The sequence below is a fragment of the Bos mutus genome, chromosome 1 (assembly GCF_027580195.1).
Source record: "Bos mutus isolate GX-2022 chromosome 1, NWIPB_WYAK_1.1, whole genome shotgun sequence".
Taxonomy (NCBI): Eukaryota; Metazoa; Chordata; class Mammalia; order Artiodactyla; family Bovidae; genus Bos; species Bos mutus.
This window is the reverse complement of record NC_091617.1, coordinates 155,394,006-155,414,931: the sequence shown is the minus strand read 5'-3', so window position 1 is coordinate 155,414,931 and position 20,926 is coordinate 155,394,006. Positions and strand designations below refer to the sequence as shown.

Here is a 20,926-nt window from a genome sequence, read left to right as displayed (position 1 = left end):
TGATGGGGGAGGAACAGGGTGTGAGTGGGGCTGTGCCTGGCACCCCTGGAGGGTGGACACCCACATGATGGGGGATAGGGTGTGGGCGGGTCTGTGCCCACAGACGAATCCATGTTCACTGTATAACTTCCCACGGACCACATTTCTTGTAGTTTAGAGTTGAGTGAAATTTCCATTTTAACTTCCATCTGGAACAAAAGGGGCTGTTAATTGGGAAGGTCGCCTTTGCTGGACGCAGGCTGGACTGGGGCGGTGGATGCAGCTTGCTGCCCAGGCTCAGCCAGGAAGCTGCGGCTGTCCCCCAGCGACGCCAGACAGAGAAGGAATGTCCCCTCCCAGGTTTGGGCCGGTCCAGCTGCCCACGTTCTGGAGGTGGGGGGTGTGTCACCCACAGACACATGCCTTGGATAGGAGCTCCCGGAGCTGGCTCACGGGTGCAGCTGCTGTGGGGTTGGACGCACCAACTGCCCATCCTGCCCTTTTGGCCGACCCCTCCTTTCTCTGCTCCAACCCCTCCACGGCCCCACCAGCCGCAGCCCAGGGTTCTGCTCTCCTGTGGGGCTGCTTTGGAGGCAGCTCTTCCCCAGGAAGGGGAGGAAGGCTGCAGCCTTCAGCCTGACTGCGGCCCCTCCATGGCCCCGCCAGCTGCCCCGTGGTCGTTCTCTGGAAGTGGCGGTTTGCTTGCTGGCCGGCGGGGCACGTCTGTCCATGCAGCTGGAAGAAGGTGGCTCAGATGCCCCGCTCGTGGTGACCCAGGGCTCCCGGGCGGCTTGGGGACAGGGCACCGAGCCCAGAAAGCGACAGTCCCTGTGCGGAGCGTCACTGGGACATTTTCACTGTGTGTTACAAAGTGTTGGCCACAACTGGTAGGGGAAAGCAGGTCCTGGCTGGTGGTTTGAGAAGCAATGATCTGAAGGTCCTGGAGTAAAGAGGGAAACCGCAAACATCAGGCTGTCATTCAGGACACGTCAGTGGTCTCACAGTCGGGGGGCTGAAAAGGACCCTCAGCCAAGAGCGAGAGATGGAGGGGCGAACCAGAGAAGGATGGACAAACCAGAGAGGTGTTTGCAGAGCTGGGTCGGGAGGATGCCAGCGTCCCATAACAAAAGGCGCTTGCACCCCCAAACATGAATGTGCTGGGCCGGATGGAGGAAGGGGCCTCCAAACGTGAAGATGCAGTGCCAGGGTCACAGGTGTGGGCCCCTCAGGAGATGCAGAGTGGATGGAGGTCCAGTGGCCCCTGTGACCAGTGACTACAGGGTGCATGCCATAAAGTAACACAGAGGTACTTTCTCTGCGTCGTGGAAGTCAGAAGTCTCACTCCGTTCTCTCTGGACTGAAATCGGGGTGTGGGCAGGGCTGGTCCTTCCAGGGGCTCCTGGGGAGAATCCCCTTTCCGGCGTCTCCCTTGACTCTCTCTCTGGGCCCCAGTTCAGTCTTTCTCGTGACACCATCTCTCTGGTTGTGGCTCTTCCCCATGTAAGGACCCTTGGGAGCACAGTGGGCCTGCCCTGATAAGCCAGGATCATCTCTATTTTAAGGTCAGCTGACCAGCAGCCTGCATCCAAGTTCACAGGTCTGCGGAGCGGCATGTGTGCGTCTGGTGGGGGTGGGGGGTGCACAACTCCGCCTGCCCCTCCCTCTGGCCCCACGTGTCCTCCCACAGGAAGATACCTCACCTCCTGCCTACACCCCACGCAGGGCCAGCAGTGGACCCCGACTTGACCCTCACCGTTACCTAAATTCTGGGGGCTTGTCCCTGAGCCTGTGACCCCATTTTGGGGATGTGCTTCCTGGCAGGCATAAGTTCAGCAGCGTGAGAGCAACCAGACCAGACGAGACCCACAGGGACCCAGTTCTCCGGGTGGGCTGGTGTGCCGGCCGGCCTGGGGACCCCAACGTTCAGTCACTGAGTGTTGGTCGAGGGGTGAGAAGTTAGGGCTGTGGATGGGAGGGGATGCTTTCTGGACCTGTGTCCATCACAACACATGTAACACATTTATTCTTTATAATGATCCCCCAAGGTGAACTTTCTGGGCCCACCACTACCGTCTCCCATCCTTGGGTCCGTGGCTCCCTCTGGTGGCTGGTGCCCCACATGACAGCCCTGTGCTCACAGACCGGGGCGTCTTCTATGCGCAAGCCTATCTACAGGCCAGGATGATCTTCCTCCAGTTACTGCCACTCGGGACAGTTCTGGACTTGTGGGGGAAGCATGGCTCAGGGCTTGGGGGACAATTCATCTGCACAGAGCCTGTGCAGGGGCGGTTTGAGGGGTGGTCGGTAGGAACTAGTCTGAGAAGGGATTTATGGCTCCAGCTGTGAATTTAGCTAGAAGGAAAAGTTGGAGCCAGGTGGACAAGCTGTCTGGACACCTGCCTGTGAGAGCTATGGCCCGACCCAGTCCTCCACTCGTTTGTGTCCCCGCGGCCCTGAAAGGGCAGGAAGCAGGATCCAGACCAGCTGCTTTGTGACTGTTCTGGCATCAACTTAAGTTCTGGCTTGCTGGACCCTGGGGCGCTTGACTGCACTCTCCCAGCAGATGCTGTGGAGTCGGGGCTGTGACATCCCCTTCTGACCTCAGCCTGTGGAGCGGAACCCCGAGTCGGTGGCCTGTGCAAGGCGCTGGGTGGGGTCTCTGCTCTGGACTAGGGCTGACCTCTCTCTCCGGGTCCTGTCTGCGTGGAGCCCTCCCTGGCAGGACCTGGAGCCTGACGGGCAGCCTAGGCTCACGCTCTCTCTGCTTCCCAACCCCATCGTCCTGACCCCAGGCTGGCTGACGTCCCCATAAGTGAAGTTGTCCCTGTGACGGGGGTGGGTGATGACTGGAGGCCACCTCCTGGGAGGGGTGACCATAGCACTTTGAGCTTGGTCAGGTGCTTGGGCAGCCTGCATGGACAGCTGTGAAGGGACTTGTCCTTGTTTCCTCCCAGCCGAGGGTTAACTAGGTGGAGGTGGGGGCAGGCGGTGCCGAACCCCAGCCTTCCCTCTGCCCTGTGGGTTTCGGCTTTGTGTGGATGATCACGACCCAGTGGGCCTGGCCAGGGGCTGCCTCTACCACAGACATGAGCCCAGCCCTGGGGGTGGTTGGGCAGGTCACAGGCTGCAGCCCTGGCCGCAGGGGAAAGCCCTGATGCTCTGGGTGGGCTTGCTGCCCGCCCCCACCTCCCCCACTGCTCCCACCTGTCCTTGGCAACCCTGGGGGTCTCGTGGGGCAGCCGTTAAAAATGACCACATACTGTGGGGCCTAAAACAACCAAAATCTCTTCTCTCTCAGCCGGAAGTCTGAGGGCCGGGGTGGTGCTCCGTCCGAGGGTTCCGGGGGGCCCCTCCTGGCTTGTCCAACTCCCAGGACTCCGGGCGTCCTGGCTGGTGGCCATCTCCTCACTCCTGTCCATCTCCCCCTGCTGCTCCCTGGGCTGTGTCTCTTGTTGAGGACCCTCCTTGTTGATCTGGGACCCAGTTTGACTTGAGATCCTTAATTTCACATGCATGACCTCTTCCTAATAAGGTCATGTTCACGGCACACCCTCCAGTGGCAGACAGCTGCTCCGCCACTCCCCCAACCCCTGGCCTGCTTCTCTTCCTGCCCGAGGGCTTGGCTCTGAGAAAGGGGCAAGGGGCCTGCCATCCAGGAGGTGCTTGTGGACATGAAGTTAGAAGGGCGGCTGTAGGCGCTGGGGTAGGGGGCTCCAGCCTTGACCGGCCAGGCTGCACGTCCCAGAGCGCAGCCTGACCCTGACCGGAGCTGTCACAGGTTGGGGCCGACCGAGCCGGCGGCTGCTCCCTGGCGCTTCCCCCCGCCGTGGGAACCTGGCCACAAGAGCCTGCCCTCCAGTCGGCCATGAAAAATCCAGTTAATGAGCAACCGTCAGGCCCTTAAAAACTAATCAGGCAGCTTGCTGCTTTAAGGTCCCTGCTGGTCCTCTGCGTTCTCTCTGCCCCCAACCCTCGCTGTGGCCCCCACCCACGGGAGCCCAGATCTCAGGTCCAAGGCCTCCTGTCCCCCAGCATGTTCTCATGGGTTCTAGAAGGTCATGGGGGCTAAGGCTGCCCTGTGCCTGTTGGCGGGGGGGGGGGGAGGGGCGGGATGGGGACAAGTCATTGCTCAGAGCTCCCCGCTGTCCCTGTCGCCGAAGGATGGTGCAGCGATGTGACCCTCGGTGGAAACACTAGTCAAATATTAACTTCCTGGGTCAAGGGCCTTTATTTGAAATGCCAGCCCCCAGGTGCCCTGTCGTGTGTGTCACGGACGTGACCCTGGAACCGCAGACACCGAAGGCATCCACAGCTGCTAAAGGACCCAGGTCTCGTGGTGACACTGGCTTGGTTGACCTTAAGACTCCAGGAAAGGGGACCGTCCTCCCCACTGGCGCAGGGCCTGCCTGCCCCGCCCGGGTGGCCGAGCAGCCGTCTGACCCTTCCACAGGGGAGGCCAGGTCACTGCACAGGACTTGGTGTCCGAGCGTGGGGGACGCTGCTGGGTTCTCCATCCCCCGCCAGGTGCCCTCCCTCTGCCCTGCACCAGCACTCACCCCGTGCACCCCTTGCTGTCCAGTTGGTTCGTGTCCTCTTGGTGGTTGACTCCTCCTACCCGAGGCTGACACGTCTCCAGTGCCCAGAGCAGGTTGGGCCCATAGGAGAAGCTCAAGGCGCGTTTGTCGAATGAAGGAAGGACGATGTCCCCCGAGGTGGAGCATGGGAGCACAGGGATGTGGGTACACGTTGGGCCCCGAGCCAGAGAGTCCTTGTCTCCTGTCCCCTCTGGGGTCGGCCCACCTCCTTCCCGGGGCTCCTGACGAGACGCAGGATGGCCGTGATGTTGGTCCACGTGCCTTGTGCAGAGTGAAGCACAGGCGTGAATTTCGCCTCGAGCCGGCGGAGCTAAGAACTGGCAGCTCTGTGGACCTGCCAGGTTTCCAGGCCCAGAGAGGCCCCTCGGGCACAGATGGAGCTCATTAAGAGTAGGAACCTGGGTTTTGTGAAAGAGGCTTGTGATAAGCTTGAAAAACATCATTAGTAGCAAAGACAACCATTGACTGTATCCCTGGGTTTTTTTTTTTTAAAGATTAAATACTCTCTTAAAAATGAGTAAAAGTGCACAGGAATTTATAAAAGAAAGAAATATTTTCATTGACTGTATTCAAAACATCAATCTCAGGAACCATCAAATAAATGCAAATTAAGTAGTGTTGGGATTGTGTGATTTGAAAAATGTGACAGTCTCCCTTCACTCTTTTTTTAAACAGCTCTACTGAGCCATAATTCACATGCCATAAATTCACTGACTTAAAGTGTATGATTCAGAAGGTTTTAGTTCAAAGATGTTCGTAATTTCAGAACATTTCTATCTTTTCAAAAACAAGTCTTAATTTTGCCACTTACAACATCATGGAGGGCATTATGCCGAGTGAAATAAGTCAGACAGAAAAAGACTTATACCACTAGAACACACGGTATCATGTGATACCACGTACAGTGAAAGTGTTGGTCGTGTCCGACTCTTTGCGACCCCCTGGACTGTAGCCCACCAGGCTCCTCTGTCCATAAGATTCTCCAGGCAAGAGTACTGGAGTGGGTTGCCATTCCCTTCTCCAGGAGATCCTCCCCACCCAGGGACTGAACCCTGGTGTCCTGCGTAACAGGCATATTCTTTACCGTCTGAGCCACGAGGGAAGCATAGCACATATATGTGGAATCTAAAAAATGCAGCAAACTAGTGAAAACGACAAAAAAGAAGCAGGATCACAGATACAGAGAACAAACTAGTGGTCACCAGTGGGGAGGGAAAGGGCAAGAAAGGGGCTGAGGTTAAGTTACACACTATTAGGTACAAAATAAGCAACTGAGGATATATTGTACAACGTGGGGTTTATAATAACCATGAATGAAGCCTAACCTTTCAAAGTTGTGAATCACTCTATTGTACGCCTGGAACTTACATAATACCGCACATCAACTACATTTCAGCAAAAAAAAAAAGAAACCTTTTAGCTGTCACCCCAGCCCTGCTGCTGCTGCGCTGAGTCGCTTCTGTCGTGTCTGACTCTGTGAGACCCCATGGACTGCAGCCCACCAGGTTCCCCCGTCCCTGGGATTCTCCAGGCAAGAACACTGGAGTGGGTGGCCATTTCCTTCTCCAATGCAGGAAAGTGAAAAGTGAAAGTGAAGTCGCTCAGTCGTGTTCGACTCTTCGCGACCCCATGGACTGCAGCCCACCAGGCTGCCCCGTCCCTGGGATTCTCCAGGCAGGAGCACTGGAGTCGGGGGCCATTGCCTTCTCCGCACCCCAGCCCTAACCAACCACTAACCTACTGGTTTACTTTCTGTGTTGCTGTTTACTGTCTAAGTCGTGTCCGACTCTTAGCGACCCCATGGACTCAGCACACCAGTCCTCCCTATCCTTCACCATCTCCCGGAGCTTGCTCAAACTCATGTCCATTGAGTCAGGGATGCCATCCAACCATCTCATCCTCTGTCACCCCCTTCTTCTGCCCTCAGTCTTTCTCAGCATCAGGGTCTATAGATTTCCCTATTTTATTTCATGTAAATGGAGTCTTTATGTGACCTGTGTGTGTGGCTGTATCACTGAATGTCGTGTGTTCAAGCATCATCTGTGTTGCGGTGCGTGTCAGGACCTCCTTCTTTTCATGACTGAGCCACACTCCGCTGTGTGGATGGACCGCCCATGTGACCATTGGCAGCTGGGGACACTTCATTGTTCCTCCTTTTGACTGAAGTGAATGGTGCTGTTGTAAACATTCGTGCACAAGATTTTGTGTGGACACATGCTTTCATGTCTCTCAATATCAATCCAGAGTGGAATTTCTGGGACACAAGGTAGCTCTGCTTAACCATCTGAGGAACTGCTAGACTCCTCCAAAGCGTCTGCCCATCTTACACTCGGGCCAGGAGGGGATAAGGGCTGTGACGTCCCTGCATCTCTCCAGCACTTGCGATTATGTTTTTGACTCTCGCCCTCTGAGTGGGTGTGACCCGTATCCCGCTGTGGTTCCCGTTTATGTTTCCCAGTGACTGCTGGTGTGGAGCATCTTCTCAGGTGCTTGTTAGCTGTTTCTATGTCTTCAACAGAGGAATGTCTATTCAGACTCTTTGCCCATTTAAACAATTAGATTTTCTTCTTGTTGTTGGGTTGTAGGTGTTCTTTATATGTCCCAGATATAAATCTCTTCTTGGGTATATGATTTGCGAGTATTTTCTTCCATTCTGTGGTTATCTTTTCACTTTCTTGTGTCCTTTGAAGCACAAAAGCTTTCAGTTTTGATGAAGTCAAATTTATCTATTTTTTCTCCTGTTGCTTAGGCTTTGGGTGTCATATCTAAGAATCCTTTGCCAAATCCAAGCTTGTGAAGATGTATTCTGTGTTTTCCAGTAAGAAAGAGTTTTCCTTTTACTTTCAGCCCTTATATTTAGATGTTGATCCATCTGAAGCTGATTTTTGTACATGGTGTGAAGTAAGGGTCTAGCCACATCTTTTGCCTGTGGCCATCCAGCCCACTTGTTGAAAACTATTCTTTCCCCATGGAATAGTTTTGGCAACCTTGTCAAAAGTCAGTTGACCATGGATGTGTGAGTTTATTTCAAGACTCCTGATTCTGTTTCACTCACCTGTCGCCTGTCTGCATGCCAGTATCGTGCTGACTTGGTTCCTTAGCATTTTAGGAAGTTTTGAAACAGGGAAATGTGAATCCTGCAGTTTTGTTCTAACCCTGCATGCTGTTCTAACCCCAAACTGTGAGCAACTATATGTTAACAAACTATACAACTTAGATAAAGTGAACACATTTCTAGAGAGACAGACTACTGAAATTCAATTCAGAAATAGATTATTTGAGTAGATCTGTAACAAATGAAGAGGTTCAATTGGTAATCCATAAACTTCCCATAAAGAAAACATGGCTTCACTGCTGATTTTTACTACCATTTTAAAGAAGAATTAAAACAAGTTCTTCACAAACCCTTTCAGAAAATAAGGGGTGGTGGGGGAGGACACATCCCAGCTCTTTTTATGAGGCCAAAACTGTAGAGATACCACAAACTCAGAAAACCACAGACCAGTACTTCTTACATCACAAAACCCTCAGAAGACTTGGCAGACTAAGTCCAGTCACAGAGAAAGAATGACGTCATGACCCGTGGGCTTTATCCCAGGAATGCACCTTTGGTTTAATGTCTGGGAATTAATGCAATATATAAAATCAACGAAATAAAAATCACACAGTCATCTCAACAGATACAGAAAAGACATGAGAGGAAGTCCAACACCCTTTCATGATAAGAACATTCCCCAGACTAGGAAGCAGGCACTTCCTCAAGTCAATAAAAGGCATTTCTGAAGACCCGTCCCTAACACTGTACTTACTGCTGAGAGGCTGGGCGCTTCCCAAAAGATCGGGCCAAGGCAAGGACAACCCCTCTCACCACTTCTATTCAACGTTGTACTCTGTTCACAGATGCTGTGATCTTATTTATGTAGAGTCCTAAAACACCTGCTAAAAATTATCACAAGAAATAAATTCAGCAAGTTTGCAGGGATACAAAATCAGTGTAAAAACCAATTGTATTTCTCGATAACTTGCAATGAACAATCCAGAAATGAAATTTAGAAAAAAAAATGCTATTTACAGAAGCATCAAAAAGAGTAAAATATGTAGGAATAAATTTAAGAAGTGTAAAACGTGTACTCTGAAAACTAAAAACCAACATAGAGAGAAATGAAGGGAAAACACCACATGTTCTCCAACTGGAAGACTTCTCATTGTTGGCATGGCATCACCACCTGATACCACCTCCAGCCAGTGCAGCCCCCACCCCATCCCGCTGGTATCCTTGTAGGAACTGGCCAACTGACCCTCATATCCATGTGGGATTTCAAGGCACCCAGCATAGCAATCTTGTAAAAGAAGAACAAAGTATAGAAGCACCTCTCGTTCTTAAAGGAGTTTTAGAGCTTGTAAACATGTCTGCTCTGCTTTGGTGGGTGGAGTTTGGACGATTCCCAGAGTCTACAGCCTGACTGAGGAAGCATGCTTAGATCTTTTGTTTTGTGGTGCTGAGCTGATGTGCTAAGTCCTGTCCAACTCTGTGTGACCCCATGGACTGAAGCTGCCAGGCTCCTCTGTCCATGGGATTCTAAGGGTAAGAATACTGGAGTGGGCTGCCGTTTCCTCCTCCGGGGCATCTTCCAACCCAGGGATTGAACCCGTGTCTCCTGCACTGCAGGTAGATTCTTTTACCACTAGGGTTACCTGGAAACTGAACATCAGTTCAGTTCTGTTCAGTCGCTCAGTCGTGTCCAACTCTTTGCGACCCCATGAATCGCAGCACGCCAGGCCTCCCTGTCCATCACCAACTCCCAGAGTTCACTCAGACTCGCGTCCATCGAGTCAGTGATGCCATCCAGCCATCTCATCCTCTGTCGTCCCCTTCTCCTCCTGCCCCCAATCCCTCCCAGCATCAGAGTCTTTTCCAATGAGTCAACTCTTTGCATGAGGTGGCCAAAGTCCTGGAGTTTCAGCTTTAGCATCATTCCTTCCAAAGAAATCCCAGGGCTGATCTCCTTCAGAATGGACTGGTTGGATCTCCTTTTCAATTAAGGGCAATTGATGGTGGTGTTGCCTGCTGGGTGCTCAGGGAAGCTAGGAACTGCTCCCACCTGGTGGGCAACCTGCTAAGGGGGTTGAAGGGTCGGCAGGGTAACTCCCACATGTGGCCGCAGGGGTGGGATGTGCCTGGAAAGCAGATCTGACCCCCCTCTGCGAGCCAACTGCATTTCCAGAGACAGGCGGTGGAGAGAGTGCTCCATGTGGACACAGGAGGTGAGCTCTGCTCTCCCTGTGAACTTCTCTTGTGGGAAGGTTGCAAACCTGCAGAAAAGTCGGAAGGACTGTGCGGAGTCTGCTCACGTGCGCCCTTCACCATGGTTCCCCTTCTTCCCCAGGCCTGTCCATGTCTGTCGCAGGGCCACACACGCCTCATGTACACGTCCACGTGTGTGTCCACACTCACATCCCTGTGCAGATGCACACGCTCCTCTCATTGCTGTGAGCACCACGTCCCAACCTGTTACCTGGTCTTCCTGAGTGTGTCTCCTGCAGCGGGGACATCACACCTGTCCACCTGCTCTCTGATGAACAGGCCATACTCACAGGGCCCTCCAGGTCCCAGTGAAGTGGCCCTTGTCTCTGCTCGGTGGCCTGGGCACATCGAGGTGCCATGTGGCCCTTGGTGGCCGTGGCTCCTCAGTCTCTCACCCTGGATGGTACCTCCCACCTCGCTTTCCTGACGCAGATGTTTCTGGACAGTCTGGCCACTGTCCTGTGAAACACCCTGTCTGAGTTGTCCAGCTGCTTCCTCATGTTTAGATTCCAGCTTCGGGGTGTGCCCTGGACAGGCGTGCACGTGTCCTCCACTTGGCCTTCCACCAGGAGCCAGGAGCCGGGAGCTGGGAGGGCATTGGTGTTTGGTGGTTGTTGGGTGGTCCCTTCGGGAAGGTGCCTGTTCCCTGAGATGTGTCCATGTCTTGAGAATCTCTGCTCTGTGACCACCTCTCACCTCCCTTGATGACCCCTCCAGCAGGGGGTCTCCACCTGCCATGCTCACCTCTCCAAGAACTGGCTCTGTGGGGCCGGAGGGGCCCCAGTGTTTCTTGTCACCCTCAGGCCAGTGGTGGGTTTGCGGGAGAGGCCCACTCCTCTGAGTGCAGGGTGATGCTTGGTGTGGATCTAGGGGTTGGAGGGTTCCCAAGGCTCAATGTCACCTACAGAGGAGTCTGGGATTGAGGCTGGGGCTCTCCTTCCCACTAGGTGGCCCCTCGCCCATCCCTGCTTGGCCCGGCCTTGGGGTCACAGCCCTTGGGGGAGGAAGTAGGTTAAATGACGCCTGAGGACAGAAGGGGCAGGACAGCCTGGCAGTTAAAAATTAGAGAGTGTTGCAACGTGCCTGCCACCTTGGTCCTTGGGTCTGTGTGCTCGGCTCTCACTGGCCGTGCGGCCAGGTGGGTCCTCAGGTGACCGACACCCACAGGGAGGGGCGGTACCCACGGGCCTTGACCCGTAGTCCCAGCTGCCTGGCCTCCCCTGACCACTCAATATTCCCGGGAACCTGAGGGTGGACAGTGGCCATGAGGAAAGGCTGGGGCAGGGGCCCCGCCAGTGGTCCACATAGAGCCTGCTGCCACCCCACCCAGTGACAGGGCTTTATCCCTGTGGGTCGACAGGGTCGCTGTGAAACACAGGGCTGGGGCAGGACATCTGGACACTCCAGACACTACAAACTAGTTGGACACAGAGAGGAGGGGTCGTGCTCCATTTTGGAGGGGCTGGAGACAGCGTGTCAACAGCGCACAGGTCTTTACAGGACGCGCTGCTGCCCTGGGGCCTGTGCCCCAGCAGTGGGTGCTGGAACAGTTGTTTCTCAAGCCCTCTCCTCCGAGGCCTGGGGACACCTGCCAGGGCTGGCCAGTCATCAGGCAGGGGCCTGGGGACACCTGCCAGGGCTGGCCAGTCATCAGGCAGGGGCCTGGGGACACCTGCCAGGGCTGGCCAGCTCCCGCAGGCCCACGCATATTGAACAGTCTCTAGTGTCTGGTCCTCAGGGGCAAGAGAGAGAACCCCAAATGACCTGAGAAGGGGGTCCCTGCAGGATGTGCTGGCTTGGGGGCCTTTGGGCAGGTGTGGGCAGCCCCAGGCAGACCACTCGGAGGGCCTCAGGGGAGACCCCGCCTGGGCCCAGGACGTCTGAGGCCCCAGGGGCAGTGCCCCCAAGAGCCAGGCAGACAAGGCCCTCCTCTGAGCTTGTGGCCCCGCTCATCTCTTTGTTCCTCAGATTAGTTCTGATCACATGTGGATGTTTCTGCTTTTTTTAAAAATGAAAATGAAAGATCACATTATTCAGGAATCCGAACCAGTCGCGCCAAGAAGACAGAACAAACCCTGGTGAACCGCAGGGCGAGGCGGAGCAGGGCAGGAGGCGGGGCGGGATGAGAGGCGGGGCAGTGGGCGTGGTGATATAGGAGGCGGGGCGGGGCGATGGGCCAGGCAGGGGCCTGAGGCAGAACCTTTCGGAAGTTCCGGGTGCTGGGTCCTCTTCTAGCGGGTGGCCGGCCCCTCAGCCCCCCTGGTGCTTGGAGGGAGAGTGATCCTGAACCAGAGAGACCTGTCCCATAAGGACGGTGCCCAGGTGCCATCAGAGAGGCCCCAGGCGTGAGGGAGCAACTAGATGGCTTTGGATTTGGGTGTCATTTGGGCATCATTCCGAAGAGAAGCTGCAAGTAGAAGGCTGAGCTCAGCCACTGTCACATGCAAGTCCTAATGCCCGTCCCTGGGTTGTGCAGACCCCAGGGGCGGCTAGCAAACCCCGACCTGGTGGGACTTCCCTGTTGGCCAGGGGCCTCCCTGGCATTGGAAACCCGAGATGGCCGTGTGCATAGGGGAGTGGACACAGTGCACCCGGACCCGAGACATGTGCACACGTGTGGGTCCACAGACGTGCACTGCATATACAGAGATGTACTGGGACACCCATCAGAGACACGCAGACACACACCTATAGACACACAGGCTCCCATGCACTTGGTGAGCCCTTTGGGGCATCAACAGGGTAGAGGTGTTCGCTTGGTTTGTGCATGGGCGGAGGAGCAAGGAGGGCCTTTCAGCCAGGGCTGTGGGGTGTCCTGGTGGGGGTGGGGTGTTCCTGGCATGAGAAGAAAAGGGAATCCACTTGAAGCTTTGCTAGGGGTCACCTGACACCTGCAAGATTCCCAAGATATCCCAGAACCTGTGAGAGAGAAAGCCACCTTGTTATTCCCAACACCACCTTCCTATCTCCACTGGGTCGAGAATTCTCTTCTATAAATTAAAATACCATTGTATTTGATAGTGTCCAAGAAACTTCAGACAGAAACTCCATGTCTTTCAAAGGTCAGAGGTCACCAGAGATAGTTCTGCAGGCGGGGCGGGTGGTGGTGGGGAACCAACCCATGCAGGAAAACTTGACTTAAGTAGTGGCAGCATGGACTCTGAATACAGGAGGACACCAGGTTAATAAAGTACAGAAGCTACCACACCATCGAGGAGGAGGCGTCATCACTGAGGCAGGGCAGCCCTGTCTGGAGCTGCAGGGCAGTAAGCATGGGGCACGAGGCCTTGAGGGGTGCGTGAGAGCTTGCAGAAGGAGACCCAGCAGGAACCGTGCTGTTGTTGGCTTCTGGTCCTGGACCCAGTGAATTCCTAGCTCACCAGGAATTCCCGGATCCCGGTCACTCCTAACCTGGGGGCCCAGAAACATGGGTCCTGACCCAGAGGTATCTGTGTTTCAGCCATTTCCAGGGGTTTCCTCAAAACCCGTTTCCCCTCCTCCATCCCCATGGGCAGCTCAGGGAAGACTATCCGGCCTCCATGTTGAGCACGGACTCCGGAGGAACCAGCGCCCACAGGACCCTCCGCAGGGCCCTGAGGCTCAGACCCTGTGTGTCCCGACGGGCTGGCCCAGGCAGGCCTGTGGCAGCCACAGCCAGCAGGGAGCCTGGTCTACACCGCAGGCTTTCTGAATGCTGCTGTGCCCATGGGCATGTGTGTGGGGGTGTGTGCATGTGCGTGTGAGTCTGTGCACATGAACGTGTGTACAGGTGTGTGATGGGGGGGAGGGGTGTCTCAGCCCAGCATCTCGGCAGGTTGCTTCCCGATGGGAGCCGAGGCCTGGGGCAGGGCCATGCTGGTGTTCTCAGAGGAGGTGGACGTGTGATGTTCTCAGAGTGCTGGGAGGTGACCTTGGCATCCAGAAGGTGGGCAGGAAGAGTGGGGTCGGGGGGGAAGGTGGAGGTGTCTCCCGGGGATGGTGTGGGTGCTCAGTGCAGGGGGGCCACAGCAGCACGGTTCCGTGCTCCTGGCTCTCCCAAGCAGGGTGAGGTGAACGAGCGCGTGTGGGGCCGGGGCTGCTGCGGGGCCCCAGGGAGTAGCTGAGGCCGGGCCAGGGCGAACAGGGCAGCCCCACGCTGACGGCGCGGAGGCTCTCCCTCACCTGGGCCCAGGGTCTCCCTCCAGGACATGCCCGGAGAAGGGGAAGGGCTTCTGGAATTTCTGTCCTGAGATTTTCCGGAGACTTTCAGGCATAAAATCCCATTAGTGGCAGTAAACAGCAAGAACGTTCTCTGGGCGTTTCTGAGAATTCTGGGATGGGTAGGGGGCCCAGATGTCGGCTCACATAGTGCTCCCCCACCCTTTTCCAGAGAAGACCGGTGTTCTGCCGTCCTGAACCATGCTTTTGACCCCAGGCTGCCCAGCCCCCTGGACAGCATTTATGGACAGCATCCTTGTCCTGAACTGGGCCCAGCCACAGCCTGGAGTGGACAGGGATCTCGGGGAACTTGGGTAGAGGGGCAGCTGGTGTGCCAGGCATGCAGGGCACACATGGGGTCTAGCGTGGAGCGTGGTGTGTGTGTGGGGAGGCGTGAGATTGCGTGTGATGATGTGAGCCTGCAGGAGGGAGCACCTGTGTTTGCTGAAGTGAGTGTTGGGCATGTGCAGGCATGTGTGTAGACCGCCTGGATTCACCTGGGCTCCTGTCTCCCAGGCTCTGGCCCCTGGTCAGCTGGCCGAGGATTCCTTACCGTGAGCGCTGCTGGCCATGCTGTGTGCAGGCCCATGGTAAAGGCAGGAGCTGGGCCCTGGCCTGCTGACTGTGGACATTGCTTTATAGACCGCCCATCAGGTGGTCAGGATGGGACAGAGCTTGGAGCTGGTCCTGCCCTGGGGCCCTCTTATTGGGGGAAAACCCCCCCACCCGTCCTCCTGCTGCTGCCTGAGGCCCCTCCTGGGGGGGATTGAAGGGGCATCACCGAGGGCAGGTGCTGGGCGGGGGGGCAGCATCCTCCGAGTCAGACACCCACACCAACCATGAGTCCCAGGCACGGCTGCTCTGGCACCAGGGCCTTCTCCCCATACCCCAAAGTGGGCTCTGGGAGGACGTAAGTTCTTGGGGCCACATTCCTTAGTGTCCTGGATGAGGAATTGTATCATCTGAGGGCTTTCCTGGTGGATCAGTGGTAAAGAATCTGCCTGGGTTGGGAAGATCCCCTGGAGAAGGAAATGGCAACTCACTCCAGTATTCTTGCCTGGAGAATCCCGTGGATAGAGGAGCCTGGCGGGCTCCATAGAGTCACAACGAGTTGGACACAACTGAGCAGGCAGGTTTGAGGTTTCATGAAGGAAGGAGTCGGGACTGGGTGGGAGGAGTCCAGCTGCAGGCCGGTGTCTCCAGTGTGGGACGCCCCTGGAAGGGGCACTGAGCGATGTCTAGAGGAGGCTGGTGCCCAGGGCCTGCAGGCAGGGCATGCTCGCCCAGCCCTCCTCCCTGCTCTGAGGCTGAGCTCTGAGCAGCGGGAGCAGTGGGGAGGATCTCCGTTTGTCTGGAGACTTTGGTCTCATCAAGTCCGTAATCTCCCTTTGCTTTCATGTAGATTCCCAGCTGCCCCAGCTGCAGTGCTCTTCCTTTGGGGCAATTCTCAAGAGCTGATCAGAAACTCCCAGGTCTGAGGGAAATACTCATGAGAACTCCAACACCGGCAGGGTTGCCAGAGACCTTGGTTCCAGCCCATGGAGACACAGGGCTGGTGTGACTGAGCAGGTTTTAAGAGTGAAAGGGAAGAAGAGGCTGTGATCTCTGGCAGGATGGAGTGAGGGAAGCCAAGTGTCCATGGGGGGACAGAGCCAGATGGGTTAGGGAGCAGGTGACTCTGAGCAGGCCCCAGGGGCTGGATGCTGACCATTTCAGCAGCTGCAGCAGGAGGAAGGACTCAGAGCGAGCCCAGTGGTTTCCAAGCTCCAGCTTTGCTCCAGAGCTGTGGCCCAAGGCCAGGCTTCCAGGCTTTTCCCAGTCAAAGTGGCTCCAAGTGCAGAGGGTGGTGGGCACGGGGGACTGGGGGCTGCGCCCCTGCCTCCTGAGATTCCTAGCCCTACCTAGGGCAGATGCCCTTGAGGGCCTATGCCCTGTGCTTTCTCAGCTCTGGGCTCTGCAGAATGTAGGCTGAGGAGGAGGTCTTTCCTGAGCCTCAGAGCATGCAGGAGCCCCCTCTACCCTCAGGGGACTAAGGTGCTGGCCTGGAGCCCGCCCAGTTCCCACATACCCGAGCAGAGACTCGAATGGCAGTCTGCAAGGGCCCAGGGCTCCTCCGGGTTCCAGCGGAGGGAGCTGGGAACTCCTCTGGCCGCTCTGCCAGTGCCCTTTGGCCTCTGGCGGGGGAGGCCTTCCACTGCTTCTAGGAAGTGTGAGGCGTTCTTGGGGGCTGCCTGTTGCCTTGTGTGGAGATTGGCCTGTTTTCCCTCTTGAAGTAGAAAGGTGGAAGGAGGAGCCGCCCAGATGGATGAATGGGGAGCTGGCTGCTGGCCCGGGATGGAGGGCGGGGAGCGGGAGGCGGGAGCGGGCTGGCCCCACCTCCTGACAGCAGAGGCGGCCTGCTGCTCTGCGGAGCACACAGCCCCATGGCTCCCGACCCCAGCAGCAGCCGCGGCCACCACGGCCTCCTGCTGCTTGCCTGCTGCCTCTCGACCGCCCAGGCTGACCTGTTCTCCTGGCTATGGCCTGGGAACAGTGCCTGGCCCATAGCTGCGCCAGCCTCCAAGCCCCCGGACAGCTCACCTGTGTGGCCCACGGAGGATACCACCACGCACATGGCCCCCCGGGATGCTCCCACCGACTGGTGGAAAGTCTCTGCCAGCCCCACAGCCCCTCTGGGGAGGCCGGAGGTGGGGCAGGGCCAGACCCCCACTGGCCCCACGGCCTCCACCGTGAGCCTGGACCCAAAGGAGGAAAACATCGCCGGCGTCGGAGCCAAGATCCTGAACGTGGCTCAGGGCATCCGGAGCTTCGTCCAGCTGTGGGACAACGCTAAGGACACCACCCCTGCCGAGAGCTCTGCCAGGGCAGGGACGCTGGCCCCCGCGACCCCCACAGACCCCCTTTCTACCACCCCGGGCGAGGGCTCCACCAGGGCAGAGACGCCGCCCCCCACGGACACCATGGACGCCCTCTCCACCCCTGGACCCTCCATCACCCCCCAGGACAGTGGGACCACCCTCCAGCTGAGCACCACGGCCCTGAGCTCTCCAGACACCCAGAGGACTGAGGCCGGCACCCTGCCAGTGCCCACCCAGCCGCCACCCTCCCCCGGCAGACCCTGGTTCAGGGAGTCCTTGGTATCGCCGACCCCAGGTAGATCTTCTCTTTCCTCCGTGCCGGCCCGGGCGCCTCCCCGGGGAAGCCAGCTGCCTCTCGGGCGGCCCCTGCAGCTGGACGGTGAAGGACTCTTGCTTGCAGCAGCCCGTCCCGGCCAGCAGCATGCTGACGACCGCAGGCCCATGCCGCCTCTGCCTCCCCTGGTGACGGGTTCCCTGGGCAAGCACACTGCCCTCTGGGCTCTCTCCTCTGACCCCCCTGCCAAACTGTCTCATGTCGCAGTCTCAGCTCTAACTGTGGACAGTGGTGCTTGGGCTCCCCACGTGGCTAATTCTGCGGGGCCTGGTCTTGCTAACAAGTCCACACTGCTCGGGGCTGCTGAGCTGGCTGCCACCGAGCAGCCTGTCCCCACCACCGCTGGCCGCTGCCTGCCCCTGCTGCCCTCCCTGGCTCTCTGCGGCCACCTGGGCATCAGACGCTCCTGGTGGCCCAACCACCTCCACCACACAAGTCGGGAGGAGGTGCAGGCCGCGGTCCCAGCCTGGGGGGCACTGCTCCGGACCCACTGCCACCGCTTCCTGGCCTGGTTCTTCTGCCTGCTGCTGGCACCCCCCTGCGGGCCCGGCCTGCCGCCCGGCCTGCCACCCTGTCGCCAGTTCTGCGAGGCCCTGGAGGACGCATGCTGGAGCCACCTGGACGGGCGCGGGCTGCCACTCCCCTGTGCCTCGCTCCCGGCCCGCGAGGACGGGCACTGCGTGTTCATAGGGCCACCAGCAGGTAACGGCTCGCCTGCCACCTGCTTTCCCATCGGTCCAGCCAGGAGAGCTCGGCCAGGGCTGCGTGAGCCTGGCTCGGGGGCCCCGCTGGCCCTGATGTCATGCCCTCGGGAGGCCGGACGGGGCCTCCTTTCCAGGAGGAGGCGGAGGTCTGGGGAGGCCTAGAGACAGGTTGAGACCAGAGGTCTGTATGTGACAGCAGGTCTCCTCTGGCCCCAGGATCACATGTCATGTGCGTGTCAGAGGGGAAACGGAGGCATAGACAGAGATAGACCACTGAATTCTGCTCCCAGTCACTGGGCCGCAGCGTCTCAGGTCCTTTCTGTGTCCCAGCCTGCATGATCGAGGGGCCCGCAGGGGTGGGGGGCTTGCTGCTCTGAAAATCCGGAAGTCTTGACCACCTAGCGGTCAGTGAGTCTGAGGAGCTCACAGGGGCCCCGCCAGCCGGCCTGTGAGCTCCAGAGCCTCTCCATTCCTGGGCAGTGGGAGGGTCACTCCCTCCTGGGGGCCATGTCCCCCCCGGGACTGCACCCCCAGCACCATGTGGCCAGTAGGGGGTGGACGGGCCACCACAGCTGCTAGGCCCCCCAGCTCCCTCTGCGTCCATGGTGGGGCTGGGCCCTCGAGCAGAGCCCACTGCTCATTTGCACTGCTGGCCTGACCTGTCCTTGCCCCGCTGTGTGTGTCCTGCCCCCCCAACCCTGTGGTGTTGTGGGGAACAGCCTCGACCTGCTCACTGGTCTGCAGAGTCATTGGGCTTTGGAGCTGGCCCAGTGCGAGGAGGGATGGCTGCCCTGGACCCTGAGAGGGAGTGTCACCTGCTGGGCTCCTGGGGAATGGGTGTGGGTGATTCGCTGGCCAGCTCTGGGATGCAGCGAGGAGGAGCCCACGCCAGGGCAGAGCAGGAACAAGTGCCCACGACAGGCAGAGTCCACCCCAAGGAAGGAGAAAACCAAGGGAGAGGAAGAAGTGGCCGTGGCTTCTGTATACAGATGGATGGGACACTGGTCGAGGGGTGATGGTGGCTGAACCCTGGGTGTGAGCAGGGTGGCCAGAAGGGCATCCTAGGAGCAGCCTGGGCAGGCTGTGCTCCAGGAGGGCATCTGAGGTGTGTGCAGAGCCCAGGGCCTGCGGCGGCCCCTGTGAGCAGGGCCGAGGGCAGAGCAGGGCTGTGCCCAGGTATGTCAGCACAGAGGGCGTTGACCTCACCCTGCGGGGGTGTCGTCCACAGTGAGCCACATGTCCCCCTCCCCCACAGTCATCATCCTCATGCTGGGCTGGCCTGGGCCCTCTCTGCCCTGTCCCTGCCAAGCCCAGGGGGCTGGGGCAGCCCTGCAGGGAGCTGTCCTTCCAGGAGGACCCCAGTCCCACCCAAAAGCCCACCTCCTCTTCCTGTCCCATAGTATGGGGGGTGAGGGTGGGGCCCGGCGTGCTCTTCAGGGCCCTGAACACACACACATCCTTCTTCTGGGCCTTGGGCAGGACCCAGGTCCCCTTTGGGTCAGGGATCAGCTGTAGCGGGCCTAGGACTGGGGGTGGGTTGGGGGTGGGCCTCATGTGGGCAAGGCCCTGGCCAGGCTGCGTGGGGTGTGGAATTTCCTTGACCGTAGCTTGCCTGAGGAGTGGCCTGAAGGGACTTCCCACTGGACATGTGCTTACATTGGCAGGGCCCCTGCGTGTGAGGGAGGCTGTGTTCTGAGCGGAAGCCTGGGAGATGCTCTGTTGCACTCGGATGTCCGTCACCCCAGGGACCCACGGGCCCAGGGCTGGAGCATTCTCCCCTCCTCTGGCCCCTCGGTGGCAACCACCCACCCACTCCAGTCCCCTGCACTGGGCTGGACGGTCCCTCTGCCCCTGTGCGCTGGGGAAGGGGCCCTGGGATGAGACTGTCTCTGACTGAGTCCCTCAGGCTGCTGGCGTGTTGGGGCCGCAGGGTGGGCTGGGGTGTGCACAGGGTATCTCTGGGGGGTGGCCAAGCCAAGGTGCTAGGTGCTGCCTGCCCAGGCCCCGGCAGACTCCCTGCAGGGCTCCAGCCCTGCCTCCATGGCACCAGCACCCCTGTCTGTCCTTCCCCCACCTCCCAGCAGAGATGGGCCCCCTGTGCCGGGCCCCTGGGCCATATGGCCGGTAGGGGAGGGGAGTGGCTGCTGCCGTCAAGGCCCCATCAGCTCCGTCTGTGTCCACGGTCAGGCTGGGCCCTGAGCTGTGCCCTCTCCCCTCCGAGTAGCCTGGCCCATCGGAGTCAGGCTGGGAGTGTCCCGGTCCCCTCCCCTCTCTGTGAAGGCAGCACACCATTATTATTTATTATAATACTAATATTACTATTTATTCTGAGGAGACCCTCAGAATAAGGTGAGTGAGGCCCCACATAGGGAGAGCGGGATACGTCCATCTCAGCTCCTTCTGGGTCCCTGCCAGGTGGGCCAGCGAGGGGGCTGTCCCCCTGTGAGTGAGTGAGGACCAAGCTGGGGTCAGAGGGATGGGGCGGGGGCCCCGCCTGGAAGAGGCAGGTTTTGCAGATGAGCGGGCTCAGCCTGAAGGAAGGAGCGTGCAGAGTGGCCAGAGTTCAGAGCGGCTTTTTCTCCTGCAAACCACACACGCTGGCCCCAGGCCGCCCACACCTGCCTCTCAGCCTCTGGGGCCACCGTGCTTGTCTCATCCTGGGCTGCTTCTCCTCTGCGTTAGATTTTCATCTCAGGCTGGTCGTGAGCACACTCATCAAGGTCCAGGCCTCACAGGAGAGGGCTGGACTCAGCGCCCTGCGGATGGAATGTCTGTGGATTTGCACAGATATGGTGTGTGTGTCCTAGGCCCGCGGGGACAGATGACCACAGACTCGGGGGCTCCAGTGAACATAGATGTGTAACCTTTGGAGTCAGGAATCTGAAATCAATCTCTTGGGGCCAAAAACAAGGTGTGGGGGCTGCGTTCCTCCCGGGGCTCAGGGAAGGCTCGGT

At 58.1% G+C, this 20,926-nt stretch overlaps 1 protein-coding gene across 5 annotated transcripts in view; it reads left to right on the top strand.

Annotated features, from left to right (window-relative positions):
* The first annotated feature begins 16,490 nt into the window (after positions 1–16,490).
* The window catches only part of COL18A1 (collagen type XVIII alpha 1 chain), a 52,540-nt gene continuing 48,104 nt past the window's right edge, over positions 16,491–20,926 (top strand). For 3 of the 5 annotated variants that reach the window (XM_070378090.1, XM_070378084.1, XM_070378076.1), the window contains exon 1: positions 16,491–17,970. In XM_070378090.1, the coding sequence (XP_070234191.1) occupies positions 16,500–17,970 (1,471 nt within the window). In that variant the 5' untranslated portion in view covers positions 16,491–16,499. The remainder of the gene's footprint in view (positions 17,971–20,926) is intronic. The other 2 variants (XM_070378107.1, XM_070378100.1) reach the window with 1 other exon arrangement.